The sequence below is a fragment of the Staurois parvus genome, unplaced genomic scaffold (assembly GCF_062004578.1).
Source record: "Staurois parvus isolate SC_StPar_1 unplaced genomic scaffold, SC_StPar_1.0 ptg000576l, whole genome shotgun sequence".
Classification (NCBI taxonomy): Eukaryota; Metazoa; Chordata; class Amphibia; order Anura; family Ranidae; genus Staurois; species Staurois parvus.
The window spans coordinates 2,312,702-2,329,360 of record NW_028318372.1 but is presented as its reverse complement, the minus strand read 5'-3'; the positions used below and the strand labels follow the sequence as shown (position 1 = coordinate 2,329,360).

Genomic DNA, 16,659 nt, shown 5'->3' with positions numbered 1-16,659 from the left:
CAGGCCTTCCACAGAGTATAGAAGGACGCCAATATTTTCAGGTATGTTCACAGAGATTGTTTGGTTTTTGCAGTTCTAGGCCAGATTGGTGAATTTTAGGCTTACATCCCTTTGGCACCAATTCTGCAGCCCTTGGGGCCCCAGGGGCAGTAGACTGTCTTTTCCTAACTTGTGGTGTTTAGCCCAGTGAATGAAAATATTCTTTCGACTGGGTTCTGGTGGTTAAATGACCTGATTCATTCTTTTCACACTAACTTTTTTCTTTATGATATGTTTTTCCTAATCTTTGTATAATATTGCTGAGAGAATTATCAAAATGGTGTGGTAATATTTAAAGTGATTCTAGAGGTTTATTTTTTTAAAAGAAAAAATAACAAACATGTCTATACTTACCTGCTGTGTGTAGTGGCTTTGCACAGAGCAGCCCAGATCCTCCTCTTCTTGGGTCCCATGCAGGCTCTCCTGGCACCCCTTTCCTGTCGGGTGCCCCCACAGCAAGCAGCTTGCTGTGGGGGCACCCGCTGCTCTGTGTGTCCATTCACACATGAAGCCATGGCTTGGCCCTGCCCCCCTCATTGGCTCCTCATTGGCTCACTGGCTGTGATTGACAGCAGTGGGAGCCATTGGCTCCCGCTTCTGTCTCAGTCAATGAGAAGAGGGAGTTTGGGATAGTCGAGACTGCAGTGTTGGGGGGGACACTGCACAGTGAAGGTTTTTTACCTTCATGCATAGAGTACAAACATTTGAGTGGTCATTTGTAAAGAGGCTGCAATGACAATAATCTCTAGTAGTACTGTGGGAGATTTACTGAAACTGGAGAGTGGAAAATCTAATGCAGCTCTGCATAGAAACCAGTCAGTTGATGGAGGGAATTAAGCAATTTCCTATCCTTCAACACCTTGTTAAAGGAAAGAAAATTGCATTATCTATGGCCAGCCTTAGACAGTTGTCACTAGAACAGGTGTCCTCATTGAACAATTTGCCCTTGCCTCTTTTTCAGGTGACGGCTATAAAATTGTAGCTTTCCTATCACGTCCTGTGCCAATGACAACAGTTACATGCAGAATCTATGTGAGGGGACACAGATAGCAGTAAAAACAAGGAGATCTAAATTTTCCTTACTGCATCCAAAACTAAAACAAATTACAGCTATGAATAAAATGTCTCTGTTTATTGAAATGGATTTAAAAAAATATTTTTCCTTTTTTTTTTCTCGTTTCTTCCAGGACATGAAGACGCTATTAATGATTTTGGGATATACGAGTTTGTGTCTTTGCCCGATTCTTCCCTTCCACACAGGGTGCGTGGATGTGTACTGTTGACCATACTGCCTTTTGCACAAGCCTGATCATTTATATAACATCAGCAGATTCTGCAGCGAACAAACCTACAACCTGATGCCCTATCACAGTCAACATACACATACAGTATAAGAAGGACAGTTTAGTCAGTTCAATTAAACATCAAATTAGGAGTCATGCACACTGACTTAAAGAAAACCCCAGTGAGATTGGCAGAAAATTTTTTTTGAGCATTTTATGTGTAGCGCTACCCCCTAAGGAGCTGCTGGATGTTTGGTCCTCCTATTTCCTGCTCAACCAGTCAAAAGGCATTTTTGGCAAACACATGCAATTAAGAATCCAGTCCATGGGCTTGTTTTTGTTGTTTTATTTAGAGGAAAAGAACTTGGATAGGAACTAGGGGTTACGGGATGCCCAACTTGACTTGAAAGAACAGTTTTGAGGACAAACTTCTTGCGTTTATGTACAAAAATGGGTCCTGGATGGTACTCCAGCCTAAGTGGTATCAGTCCCTTTAAGGATCAGCAGCAAAATTGCTTTAAGGAGCATGAGGTCCCTGTACTTAGTGAGAAAATGCCAGCCCACCAGCCCAGAGAAGGGGATTAGGTTAATTGTGACACTGTCCCTGTAAAAGCATGTTGGATATTGGATCTGGCGGCCTTCTCCCTTATAGGCCTTGGGAATGTAGAGATACTCACTCTGCCCCTTGGATCCTGCAGCTTTGCAAAAGACTGCTTGTTCAGACCTTTTAGCTGCACTAGCCTTCCATGCTGAGCAGCTAAGCAGTCTAACTAACTTTCTTTCTTTTTCTTTCTTTCTTTCTTTCTTTCTTTTTCTCTTTCTTTTTCTCTTTCTTTTCTTTCTTTCTTTCTTTCTTTCCTTTCTTTCTTTTCTTTCTTTTTCTCTTTCTTTCTTTCCTTTCTTTCCTTCTCTCTCTCTCTCTCTCTCTCTCTTTTCTTTCTTTCTTTCTTTCTTTCTTTCTTTCTTTCTTTCTTTCTTTCTCTCTCTTTCTTTCTTTCTTTTTCTTTCTTTCTCTCTCTCTCTTTCTTTCTCTGTTTCTTTCTTTTTCTCTTTCTTTCTTTTTCTCTTGCTTTCTTTCTTTTTCTCTTTCTTTCCTTTCTCTCTCTCTCTCTCTCTCTTTCTTTCTCTTTCTTTTTCTCTCTCTTTCTTTCTTTCTTTCTTTCTTTCTTTCTCTCTCTCTCTTTCTTTCTTTTTCTCTTTCTTTCTTTCTTTTTCTTTTTCTCTTTCTTTCTTTCTCTTTCTTTTTCTCTCTTTCTTTCTTTCTTCCTCTCTCTCTCTCTCTCTCTCTTTCTTTCTCTTTCTTTCTCTCTCTCTCTCTCTCTTTCTTTCTTTCTCTCTCTCTCTCTCTCTCTCATTATTTCTTTCCCTCTTTCATTCTCTCTCTCTCTTTCATTCTCCCTCTCTCTCTTTCATTCTTTCTCCCTCTCTTTCATTCTTTCTCTCTTTCACCTTCTTCCCAATCAACAGACTCTTCTGCTGGCTAGGCTCGCTCAAATTTATGGGCCCATCTGCCACATTGCCACCAGCCTGGGATTGGTCAGATTCCCATGAATGTGCAGATTTTGGTCTCCACCCCATTGCCCACTAGCTTCTAGAATCTTCTGGAACACTCTAGAACCAGGGGGAGGTGCCAGACAGCTGACCTGTAGAGCCCTCTAGCTTGACCCAAAGTAAATGAAACAGACATGCTCACTTCACTACTGTGAGCCACTAAATTTTCTTCACTCTAGCATAACTAGAGGGTGCTAAATTTGTACCAGCATTTATGAGCATTTAGCAATTTTTTTCTTTCTGCCAGAAAAATGCTCTCAAAAATGCAAAACTGAAGTTTTTTTTGCTTATAAATGTTAAGTTCAAAATATGCCTCTAAATGACCTAATGTGCATGGACATGTAAGATATCATTAGTTGCTTTTACAGGCAAACCACTAAACTCCTCTAGGAGCAGCATTTTTTTTAAAGCCAGTGTGCATGGAGCCTTAGCAGGCATGTTTTGAAAGGTAGCCAAGATGTGGGGAACATACAAACTCCATGCAGATGAAAATGATCAAGGTCATGATGCTAAATAGATATAATTTATTATTCAAGTGGAACTCCAGGTACTGAAAAAAAATCTTTATTAATTCAGTTCTGTATTCAATAAATAATAATGATGTGTATTTTTAAATGGACCAAGTGTTAATACCTGATTTTGATTTAGTATCAGCTTCCTGTAATACCCTGTATTGGAAAACCCAGACTGGAAAGGGGAAACACAGTGGTAATGGCCAATCAAGTATGCCACATACACATATCCAGAAAAGAAACATACTGACAGCAGGAGATGGCAATAAGAGAAGGGAGGTGCTGCTGCTTCTTCACCGCCCAATCACAGGATAGGGGTGTGAATGTGACCAGGCTGCATTGATTAACTACTGTAGAATTTAAATTAGGTCACCAGCTGTGCTGTTTTGCAGAGCTGTGTATATCTCAGGGCATGATGGACAGAAATATTAGTCCTTGGGCAAAACAGTTCTCTTATACAGTATGTATTTCATCTGTGTATTTAACAGTTTGCCAGGATATCAGCTTTTCACTGATAATTTTCAAATGTACTGCATATCTACACACAGCATTAAAAAGGATAGAGTTTTCTTTAAAGAGAAGTATGTTTTTTTTTCTTTTTTCAGAAACCATACTCACCTAGGTGGATGCAGTATCAGTCTGCTGGCTTCAAGACTGAGAACTGAGCGATCTAAGACTGCTGATTGCTCAGTTCTCAGTTCAACATGAGCAGAGAGCTGGTAACTGTCAGCCACCGGCTCTCTGCTCTGGCCCTCCAGTGCTCACTGGTGCATTGTGGAGGGGACTGGAATGGCTGGTTTAGGCTCTCAGAAGATCACTTAGAGGCTGAGCCATATAGTTGGGTTCTTTCCTTAGCCTGGACTTGTGTTACTTTAGCCCCCCGTTGGCTGAAAACGGGTCACAGGAGTGCAGAACGAACTGCACGCCTGTGATCCACAGACGTACAGCCAAAAGGTCTTTGGCTGTACTTTTCCTTTTAAAGTGTATCCAAACCCAAGAAAAATATTCATACATTGCAGCTTACCAGTACTTCGATGCGCTGACTGCATTTGTATTCTTTTTTACTCCCTTTTTTTTAATTCGGTGACCCTACCAGTAACACACTTCCTGTCCTAGGGTGACTACAGTTACTACTTACTATGATATCTATGGAGGAGTAGTTTTGTCAGCCCAGGACAAGATATGTGTTGGGACTATAGAACAAATCTTGAGCTTGTGTTTGTTTAGAACTCGGAAGCCAGCTGTCATTTTATTTTTACATATTGATACTGCCAGCAACACATTTCCAGTCTTAGGATATCAATGCTCACTTACCATGCTGTAGCCATGAAGGGGCAGAGTTGTAACCCTAGTACAGGACTACAGGACACCTCCCCCATTTCATTGTTAAAGTTGAACTATACATCCAGAAAGCATTCACAGCGCTTCACTTTTGCCACATTTTGTTATGTTACAGCCTTATTCCAAAATGGATTAATTCATTTTTTTCCTCAACATTCTACAAACAATACCCCATAATGATATTGTGAAAGAAGTTAATTTTTAAATTTTTGCAATTTATTCAAAATAAAAAAAATAAAAAACCCCACAGCCTTTGCTCAATAATTTGTTGAAGCCCCTTTAGCACCAATTACAGCCTCAAGTCGTTTTGAGTATGATGCTACAAGCTTGGCACAACTAATTTTGGGCAATTTCTCCCATTCTCCTTTGCAGTACCTCTCAAGCTCCATCAGGTTGGATGGGGAGCGTCGGTGCACAGCCATTTTCAGATCTCTCCAGAGATGTTCAATTGGGCTCTAGTCTGGGCTCTAGTCTGGGCTCTGACTGGGCCACTCTAGGACATTCACAGAGTTGGCCCGTAGCCACTCCTTTGTTATGTGGGCTGTGTGCTTAGGGTTGTTGTCCTGTTGAAAGATGAACTGTCACCCCAGTCTAAGTTCCAGAGCGCTCTGGAACAGGTTTTCATCAAGGATGTCTCTGTACATTGCTGCATTCATCTTTCCTTCGATCCTGACTAGTCTCCCACATCTCCACAGCATGATGCTGCCACCACCCTGCTTCACTGTAGGGATGGTATTGGCCAGCTGGTGAGTGGTGCCTGGTTTCCTCCAGACATGATGCTTGGCATTCAGGCCAAATAGTTCAATCTTTGTTTCATCAGACCAGAGGGTTTTGTTTCTCATGGTCTGACAGTCCCTCAGGTGCCTTTTGGCAGACTCCAGGTGGGCTGTCATTTGCCTTTTACTGAGGAGTGGCTTCCATCTGGCCACTCTACCATACAGGCCTGATTGGTGGAGTGCTGCAGAGATGGTTGTTCTTCTGGAAGGTTCTCCTCTCTCCACAGAGAAATGCTGAAGCTCTTTCAGGGTGACCATCGGGTGCTTGGTTACCTCCCTGACTAAGGCCCTTTTCCCTCGATTGTTCATTTTGGTCAGGCGACCCGCTCTAGGAAGATTCCTGGTGGTTCCAGACTTCTTCCATTTACGGATGACAGAGGCCACTGTGCTCATTGGGACCTTCAATGTTTCTGTACCCTTCCCCAGATCTGTGCCTTGATACAATCCTGTCTCGGAGGTCTACAATTCCTTAGACTTCATGGCTTGGTTTGTGCTCTGACAACTGTGGGACCTTATATAGACAGGTTTATGCCTTTCCTAATCATGTCCAATCAACTGAATTTCCCACAGGTGGACTCCAATCATGCTGTGGAAACATCTCAAGGATGATCAGTAGGAACAGTATGCACCAGAGCTCAATTTTGAGTGTCATGGCAAAGGCTGTGAATACTTATGTACATGTGGGTTTTTTTTGTTTTTTATTTTTAAGAAATTGCAAAGATTTCAAAACAAACTTTTTCACATTGTCATTATAGGGTATTGTTTGTAGAATGTTGAGGGAAACAATTAATTTAATCCATTTGGAATAAGGCTGTGACATAACAAAATGTGGCAAAAGTTAAGCGCTGGGAATGCTTTCTGGATGCACTGTATGCATTGCATACTAGCACATTATGAAAGACTTACCTAAACATGAAACCCTGCAGCGGAGCACTGTCATGGCTCCTCAAAGCTTCCACTTTCACCCAGTTTTTCTTCCGGGTTCGTGAGCTGCGGCCATCTGATTGGCTGAGTTGCGATGTCTTCACTCCCGCACATGCACGAAGGGCGTTCCAGCCGCAGCACGTCTCTCTTTTAATGGACGGCACACCATCCATTGAGAGCGCAGTGCGCATGTGCCGGTGACTTCAATAGCGCTTCTACAGTAAATTTCTCCTAAATGGTGCAAGTAGGAGATGTTTAGAGTCCCCTTAGTTAAGCCTTATTAAAGGCTTAACTGTATTTAAAAGTTACCAGAGTGGGCTTACTTCCACTTTAAGCTTTGACAATAAACCCTGAAAGCTGGTTGGTGTCTATGCAGAACTGCACCCGATTTGGCACTCTTCAGTTTTAGTAAATAACTTCCCATGCAACATAGTTCTATGATCATTGCTGCAGCGACAGAGACATTGAGATAAAAGAATTACATCTTAGCAGTTATTTGTGTTTTTCAAGACAAAAGAAGAAAGAGACTTCGCATAGGCATGGACCATATGGCTGTTGTTCTCTGTGAATATATGATACATCGCAGGATGGTCTATATATAAACGCAGATGAGAAAGACAGAACACAAATGCCGGCTTTGCATTTCAGAACTCGACTTTTTAAAGTTACCTTTCCCTTGTAATCAGCATTGACATTACATTACTATAGTACTGTTCCTTACTCAACATCAGGGCAATGCTCAGCCCAGAGCTAGTGATAGACCAGCTAGGACTTGGACCTTCACATCAAAAGTGGAGTGAATCCATTCACAAACAGATCAGGGGATATAAGGACATAGGCAGAGGGGCAGATCTATAGCCAAACTCAGAATTGTTGAAATTTGACTTGCTCTTTGGATTTAAACCTTGATGACTCAAACACTGATATGTCACTACATTGCTGCAGGGTTGGTGTCAGCCGGTGCTGTAAAATATGGTGTCACCCCCACCTTTCAATTACAATTCTCCTGCAGCCTCCCTTCAATTATATTTATTCTTCCCCCACAATTATAATTTCCCTGCAGCCCCCCCCCCCTTAATTTATAATTACCCTCCCCTTCTCAGTTATAATTCCCCTGCAGACCCCCCTCCAATTTTAATTCCCCTGCACCACACAATCTCACATTGCATATGTAATGCTACCCCTTTAACCACTTGCCTGCCAGGAACTTATACCCCCTTCGTGCCCAGGCCAATTTTCAGCTCTCAGTACTGTCGCACTTTGAATGACAATTGCGCTGTCATGCAACATTGTACCCATATGAATTTTTATATAATTTTTTCACACAAATAGAGCTTTCTTTTGGTGTTTAATTTTTTGCACTATAAACACTTTGGGCTCTCAGGTATCGGTGGCTGTGTTTAATTCTGAAAGAGGCAGAGCTCTGTAAAAGAGACAGATCAATGTACTTTTTTTTAAAATGCAATGTACGCTCTGTACGCTTGATGGGGCCCTGGTTGATGCACATAAAGATTCAAATCTTGCTTGATGCAGGGTGTGGGAGTTCTCCAAAAAAGGTGAACATAAAGTGAGGGAAGATGTACCCTTAAATGATGTTGAATTTGGAGGGTGTCCCTTTTGGCACTCCTGGGACTAAACTAGGGAGTTAGGCCGAGACTGAGAGAAGGGGGGGGCAGAGTACACTTCTGTAGTAGAATGGGAAGGTCCCCTCTGTTTGTAAAGGCAGCAAGTTGCAAGGCTAGAGAAGTTCACTAGTGAGTAGTGAAAACTGGGTCTGAAGCACCAAAGCAGAGTGACCCGCAGTGTGCAGATATGACAGTAGGCTCTTGTGATTTAGTATACTGAGAGTGTGTAGTACTTAGGCCGCAAGGCCTCCGCTTCGCCCCTTTGCCAGGCTGCCAGTCCAGCTTGCCAGCAGTCTCCAACTTATCCTCACTTTCTTCATTTTTCTCTCTGCGGTTCTGGCCCAGTCTGGACCTCCAGCATCCTCCACAACTTTCCTCTCCAGATCTCCCTGTTCACCACCCCTTCTGGTTCCCGGGCTTGATATTTATCTGCCCCCACCCCTCTGGGAAATGTAGTTTGTCAGTTCCACAACAAACAATGAAGTCCCACAAGTCCCACAATGCTTATCTTCGGTAGGGTCTGTCTAACTAATCTGCAGAACGCTGCCATCATATGTCCATTTAACACCCTGCACCTAGTATTTATGCAGGGTGTTACACATACAATTCCCCTGCACCGCACTCCATGAGGAGGGTCTCTCACCTGACCCCCCCCCCAGCAAACATCACTCTATCCAGCTCCGGCTAGTAAACAACCACCCATTACAGGACAACTGGGGAGCTCATGCCGCATGATGATGTCACTAAGTCCAGGAGGAGGAGCGATCTAGACTTGTCCTGCAATGGGGGGAGGGGAGATGGGACCGAGAACCAACCATTTACAGTTGCAAGAATAAGTATGTGAACCCCTTGGGATTATGTGGAGTTTTGCATGAATTGGGCATAAAATGTGCTCTGAACGTCATCTAAGTCACAACAATAGAAAAACACAGTCTGCTGAACATAATACTACACAAACATTAGATGTTGCCATGGTTTAATTGCACATAACATGTAAACATTCACAGTGCAGGGAGGAAAAAGTATGTGAACCTTTGGACTTAATAACTGGTTGACCCTCCTTTGGCAGCAATAACCTCAACCAAACGTTTCCTGTAGTTGCAGATCAGACCTGCACAACGATCTGGAGTAATTTTGGACCACTCCTCTTCACAAAACTGTTTCAGTGTAGCAATATTCTTGGGATGTCTGGTGTGAATCGCTCTCTTAAGGTCATGCCACAGCATTTCAATCGGGTTGAGGTCAGGACTCTGACTGGGCCACTCCAGAAGGTGTATTCTGTGCTGTTGCAGCCATTGTTTTGTTGAATTACTTGTATGCTTTGAGTCATTGTCCTGTTGTATCACCCATCCTCTGCAGAGCTTCAGTTGGCGGACAGATGGTCGCACGTTTTCCTGCAAAATGTCTTGTTAAACTCTGGAATTCATTTTCCCATCAATGACAACAATCCTTCCAGGCCCTGAGGCAGCAAAGCAGCCCCAAACCATGATGCTCCCTCCGCCATGTTTTACAGTGGGGATGAGGTTTTGATGTTGGTGTGCTGTGCCTTTTTTTCTCCACACATAGTGTTGTGTGTTCTTCCCAAACAACTCAATCTTGGTCATCTGTCCACAGTATATTTTGCCAGTAGTGCTGTGGCACATCCTGGTGCTCTTTTGCAAACTTCAAACGTGCTGCAATATTCTTCTTGGACAGCAATGGCTTCCTCCGTGGTGTCCTCCCATGTACTCCATTCTTGTTTAATGTTTTCCTTATTGTAGATGTGTCAACAAAAATGTTAGCATGTGCCAGAGATTTCTGTAGGTCTTTAGCTGACACTCTGGGATTCTTCTTTACCTCATGCAGCATTCTGCGCTGTGCTCTTGCAGTCATTTGTACAGGACGACCACGCCTAGGGAGAGTAGCAACAGTGCTAAACTTTCTCCATTTGTAGACAGTCTGTCTTACCGTGGACACATGAACATCAAGGCTTTTGGAGATACTTTTGTAACCTTTTCCAGCTTCAAGCAAGTCAACAATTCTTGATCGTAGGTCTTCTGAGAGCTCTTTTCTGCGAGGCATGGTTCACATCAGACAGTGCTTCTTGAAACCAGTAAACCCAAAACAGGTGTGTGTTTTTTAAGGGCAGGACAGCTGTCAGCAACACATCCAATATCATCACACTGATTGGAGTCAAGGTTGGCTCACTCCTGGCTCCAATTAGCTCTGGGAGAAGTCATTAAGCTAGGGCCTCACATACTTTTTCCTCCCTGCACTGTGAATGTTTACATGTTATGTGCAATTAAACCATAGCAACATCTAATGTTTGTGTAGTATTATGTTCAGCAGACTGTGTTCTTCTATTGTTGTGACTTAGATGATGTTCAGAGCACATTTTATGCCCAATTCATGCAAAATTCCACGTAATCCCAAGGGGTTCACATACTTTTTCTTGCAACTGTATGTCCTCCTTCCTCATAGGTCACCGCCACTCCTCCGGTGTTGTCACTTTATTCCAGTCATACATCAGAATCCTAGTGCTGCAGGGACACTTAGGAGATCCCTTCCCTCACAGGACAGGAAGCAAGGAGAAATATCCACATTGGGGAGACACTGAGACAAAATCTCCCTGGTGTGCTCTCTACTATTGGTGATGGTGGAAGCTGTGGACAATGTATATGATGGAAGACACATGCTGGACCGGAGTTGTGGCCCCTCACACACATGTATAAATACAAGGGGTTTCTTACACACACACACATATATATATACAGTATATATACCTACTTGATGGTGTCACCCAAGTGTTGTCCACACCCCCTGCACCCCCAAAGCGATGCCACTAATTGCTGCTACCTCTCTAGTGATTGATTTTCAACATGGAGCAAACTTCCATTAGAGTTATAAAAAGGTGAGATTTCAAAGTCAAACTTTAGGCAGATACAAAAGACACAAATTAAGTTGCTTTTTAGAAATGCACACAGTGTAAGTAGCTGAATGTGACCTGGTATTGGTCTCTTGCATTCTTTGTACAGCAGAGGTTCTGTTGGGAGAGGAAGAAGCAATACAAGGAACCACTCAGTTCAAGGAAACATGCTGATAGGAGGAGAGAGCAGAGTGACAGAGAGATGAGCCCATCATTGTGCTGATTGTCCTTTCACTGTCCAGTCACAGGCTGTAGAAGATCTAGGGTGGGGGTCGGCAACCTGTCGATCATGGGCAGGTGACAGGTAGATCGCCACCCTTTCCTTGCAGACCCTTGGAATCTGCACAAGAGGGGCATTGGTGGAGGCATTTACTGGAACCAATCTCCTGTATTTTCCTCCTGTGGCAGCTAAAAGTCAGCTTCTCCTCCTCTCCCTCCTACTGGCGTTCAGCTACTGCAGGAGGAAAATACAGCCATTCGTTTCCACTAAATGCTGCCCCTGCTGCCACTCCTGTCCTTCTTTTTTCTGCTGTCCAGGCCCCCCCTGCATGCTCCCCTGGTCCCCCCCATCCCCGACAGCGCTGCCAACTTTCCTCCTCTTCTAAAACTGCTGCAGGAGATCGTTTCAGATTGGAGAGCGGGGAAAGGGGCCTGTAAATATGTCATTTAATGGCCCCTTCTTTTTCTGAATGAACATAGTAAGTGATCAGCTCAATCACTGTGCTCATTCATAACTGAAGCATACAGTAGTAAACTGTGTTTATTATGCTTCACTTTGTGAATGAAAAGGAAGCCACTCGGCACAGAGTTCTTCTCATTTACTCAATGTACCCTGCAGCCACGTATGCAGAGAAATGGACTGGGGAATCTCTGTCCTCAGTCCCTCTTGACACTGACACTGTTCACTGCTCTACTGATTGACTTTGGAAGTGAGACATGATCGGAAGTGCAAGCAACTGTTTTCTTCTGCAGGATGCTTTTTTAAAAATTGTTTTAAGGCAACAAAGTCACTTTAAAGAGATCTTATGCAATGCCTTTGCTTGAAATACGTCCACTATAATGTCCTCCTCCCAAGCAGCACATACTCAACTTTTCTTTCATGGCCCTTACTCCTAAGCAGGGGCGGACTGACCATTTGGAAACTCAGGCACTGCCCGAGGGCCCGGGGTCAGTAGGGGGCCCCATGAGATGCCTCTGGTACCTTTTTCATAGGCTTTTTTGAATTTGGGCAAGGACACAGGGGCCCATGATCCCCTATTGCCCGGGGGCCCCATGAGTTGTCAGTCCGCCCCTGCTCCTAAGTTCAGTTTTTCAACTCTGACCTCTATCATTTCAAGTCAAATGAATCGCTCTGTGATAAAAATCTGTCTGGAATTCTGGTTTACCAGCCCTTTAATGAATTTATTTTCCTTTTTACAGGTAGCTGGACAAGCATCTAATGTCCTACATCTCCAGGATATAAACTGCACCATCTATGAGGTCATCCAACACGTCCCAGAGCAAGTTCAGAACGATCCTCAGTCGTAAGTGGGATTAACATGAAAAATGGAAACCCTGTGTTTATGACCTCTTTTATAGTTATCCACTTAAAGCGGAGCTCCGCCCAAAAGGGGAAGTTCTGCTTTAAGGCTTTGTCCCCCCGCTCCCCGTTAACCACTTGCCTACCAGGCACTTATACCCCCTTATTTACCAGGCCAATTTTCAGCTTTCAGCGCTGCCACACTTTGATTGACAATTGCGCGGTCATGCAACATTGTACCCATATGAAATTTTGATAATTTCTTTCTCACAAATAGAGCTTTCTTTTGGTGGTATTTAATCGCCACTGGGCGCTTTACTTTTTGCGCTAAAAATAAAAAAATGTAAAAAATTTGAAAAAAAAAAAAAGTTTCTTTGTTTCTATTATAAAATTTTTCAAACAGGTATTTTTTCTCCTTCACTGATGTGCGTTGATGAGGCAGCACTGATGGGCACTGATAGGCTGCACTGATGGGCACTGATAGGCAGCACTAAAGGGCACTGATAGGCAGTATTAATGAGGTGGCACAAATAGGCGGCACTGATAGACAGCACTAATGAGGTGTCACGGATAGGCGGCACTAATATGCAGCACTGATAGGCGGCACTGATAGGTGACACTGATGATGGGTACTGATAGACGGCACTGACTGGCATCACTGCTGGGCACTGACTGGCGGCACTGACTGACACAACCCCTGGGCACTGACTGGTGGCACTGACTGGCAGCACTGCTGGGCTGCACTGGTGGGCGGCACTGGTGGGCAGCACTGGTGGGTGGGCACATGTGGGTGGCACTGGTGGGCACAGGTGGGTGGGCACAGGTGGGTGGCACTGCTGGGCACAGGTAGGTGGCACTGCAGAGTGGCACAGGTGGGTGGCACTGCTGGGCACAGGTAGGTGGCACTTCTTGGCACAGGTGGGTGGCACTGCTGGGCACAGGTGGGTGCACTGCTGGGCACAGGTGGGTGCACTGCTGGGCACAGGTGGGCGGAGCTAGTGGGCGCACTGCTGGGCACAGGTGGGCGGAACTTGCGGGCGGCACTGCTGGGCACCGATCATCAGGGCACTGATCATCAGTGCCCTGATGATCGGTGCCGATCCCCGCTCTGACAACTGCCGGTTCTCGGCAGTACTTTCCTCACGATCTGACAGTGTGAAGAAAGTGCAGCCGAGAACCGGCACTTGCATTTTCCTCTGATCAGCGTGTCATTGGACACCGCTGATCACGTGGTAAAAGGCCGCTGTGATTGGCCTTTTACCACATCACGTGATCAGCTGTGTCCGTAGGACACAGCGATCACGGAGATCGCCGGGTGCGCGCCCCCTGGGGCGCGCAGGAGAGCACGTTCTGGGAGGACGTCATATGACGTCCACCCAGAACTGGCCGGCCGCAGTGCAGCCGTCATTCGGCTATCTGCGGTCGGCTACTAGTTAAGGATTGGCACCCCGTTAGGGCTGTACCTGAATTTGACAGGTACCCGCTCCCACGTCCGCTGCGATCGTCTAGGCAATCAAAAGCAGAAGTTGCCCCCCCCATAGTCTTCTGGGGCACGTGAAAGATCCCAGAAGACTATGGGACTATTCACAAAGTGCAGCACTTCTCGCGCATGCGTAATGGGCACCTGGCTGTGAATCCGCAAGCTGTCACAGCCGGGTGCCCACACTAAAGATGCCGGAACCGAGGAGACAGGATGGTCCGTCAACCCGGCAGGTGTGAGGACACCACGGTATTGACGGGACGGGTGAGTGTCCATTTTTTAAAAGTAAGCAGCTACAGTTTTTGTAAAATAAATAGAAATCGTATGCGCTACTATGGATCAAGGAATGAAGTGCACATGAAAAATTATATGTAAATGTAACATACCCAAATAAATATATATCCGCTACACAAAACCCTATCTCATATATGGGCAAAATCAATTAAATAAAAATAAAAAGTGCACCGCTACAAATCTAGCTAATTAATAAATAATAGTGAATATTATAAGTGATAGTAATATAAAAGTCCAAACAAAGATGATTCTGTATAGAATTCCTTTCCTCCTGTGATCACCAAGTGCTCCAACCAAAGAAATGTGCACAACTCCTCCACCAGATGTCTGCTCACCTCCAGCAGTGTGACCTCACATGTAATATGCTCGGTCTAACCGCACTTTTTGTCCCACATTGGACACTGAACATCCATTATTCATCAAGTTGATCTTCAGTGTCCAATGTGGGACCAAAAGTGCGGTTAGACCGAGCATATTACAGTTTTTGTAGCTGCTGATTTTTATTTTGTTAATGTTGACAGGACCTCCGCTTTAACCCCTTCACACCAGCCGCACACAAATGTGCAGCCTCCCGGCGTCTGCGCCTAGAGGCCGAGCAGCCGCACATTTGCATTCATGTAACAAAAAACATATGTGCTGAGAGTGCGCCCTGCGCACTCCCAGCACACATGTGCGGTACTCACGGAAAGGTCCCGGTCCGCTCTTTCGATCGGGACCTTTCCTGATCATGTGACCGGCCGTGATGTCACAGCGGCCACATGACACTAAGCCCCGCCCACCTCCCAGCACAGGAACTCCGGCGTGAAGGGGTTAAGGACCAGGCTTTTTCTGGCACTTTTTGTTCACATATAACAATCAGTATTCTTTGCTAGGATATTACTCTGAACCCCCAAACATTTCAATCTTTTTTAAAGCAGAGGCCCTAGAGCAGGGGTGGGCAAACTTTTTGACTTGAGGGCCGCAATGGGTTCATATATTGGACCCGGGGGCTGGACCAAGAGTAGATGAATGATTTGTATGTGTCATCCATAGTAAGTATAGTAATATTCCCCCATAGTAAGCATAGTAATTAATCCCCCATATAGTAATTCATCCCCCATAGTAATTCATCCCCCATATAGTAATTCATCCCCCATAGTAATTCATCCCCCATATAGTAATTCATCCCCCATAGTAATTCATCCCCCATATAGTAATTCATCCCCCATATAGTAATTCATCCCCCATATAGTAATTCATCCCCCATAGTAATTCACCCCCCATATAGTAATTCATCCCCCATATAGTAATTCATCCCCCATAGTAATTCATCCCCCATATAGTAATTCATCCCCCATAGTAATTCATCCCCCATATAGTAATTCATCCCCCATATAGTAATTCATCCCCCATAGTAATTCATCCCCCATAGTAATTCATCCCCCATATAGTAATTCATCCCCCATAGTAATTCATCCCCCATATAGTAATTCATCCCCCATAGTAATTCATCCCCCATAGTAATTCATCCCCCATATAGTAATTCATCCCCCATAGTAATTCATCCCCCATATAGTAATTCATCCCCCATAGTAATTCATCCCCCATAGTAATTCATCCCCCATATAGTAATTCATCCCCCATAGTAATTCATCCCCCATATAGTAATTCATCCCCCATAGTAATTCATCCCCCATATAGTAATTCATCCCCCATATAGTAATTCATCCCCCATATAGTAATTCATCCCCCATATAGTAATTCATCCCCCATATTAATTCATCCGCCATAATAATTCATCTCTATTGCCCGGGGGCCCCATGAGTTGTCAGTCTGCCCCTGGCGCAGTGGTTTTCTCAAATTCGATTTTTTTGTAAGTGTTGTCAGCCTAGGACAGGAAGTGTGTTACTGGCAGGATCACCAGGTGAAAATAAAGGTAAAAAAAGGCTCAGAAAAGAAAATGAATGCAGCCACCACACTGAAGGATTGGTAACATGCAATGTATTACATTTTTGTCCTTTTAAGGCAAAGTTCAGACCTGCGGATCGTGTTTAAAAAACGTTTGAAAGGCAGCGAGGAGTTGATATGACACCCATTTTGACCCTGTAATTGCTGCACTAACTTGCTGCAACTGGGTGTATTGTACACAGTTTGTAGGGAGTTTGTGGCTCTTCTATATTTACTTGAATGGGTCGTGTTCAGTGGGCTTGCTGACTGTCAGATGTGCCAGGAGCAACAGATTTGTCCCGAGCAACTGCAGCATGTGAACATCCATATTTGCTGCCCTTGTAGTTTAACGAGGGGAGGTTGTAGGGTGGCTCAACCACACATTTTTAGTGCCCCCCCCAATCTCAAACCTAAACGAGCTCTACAGTTTGCGTGTATATAAATCCCAGAGCTCTCTGCTATTTTTTCTTGTCCAGGATGTCTG

General features: G+C 44.4%; 1 protein-coding gene across 2 annotated transcripts in view; it reads left to right on the top strand.

The window, feature by feature from the left end:
* Nucleotides 1-16,659, top strand: part of HEPACAM2 (HEPACAM family member 2) — a 179,015-nt gene that overhangs the window by 149,298 nt on the left and 13,058 nt on the right. The window contains exons 7-9 of one of the 2 annotated variants that reach the window (XM_089692115.1): nt 4-41; nt 1,227-1,300; nt 12,376-12,479. In XM_089692115.1, coding sequence (XP_089548241.1) covers nt 4-41; nt 1,227-1,300; nt 12,376-12,479 — 216 coding nt within the window. Of the gene's footprint in view, nt 1-3; nt 42-1,226; nt 1,301-12,375; nt 12,484-16,659 lie in introns of those variants that run through there. The other variant, XM_089692116.1, reaches the window with a different exon arrangement.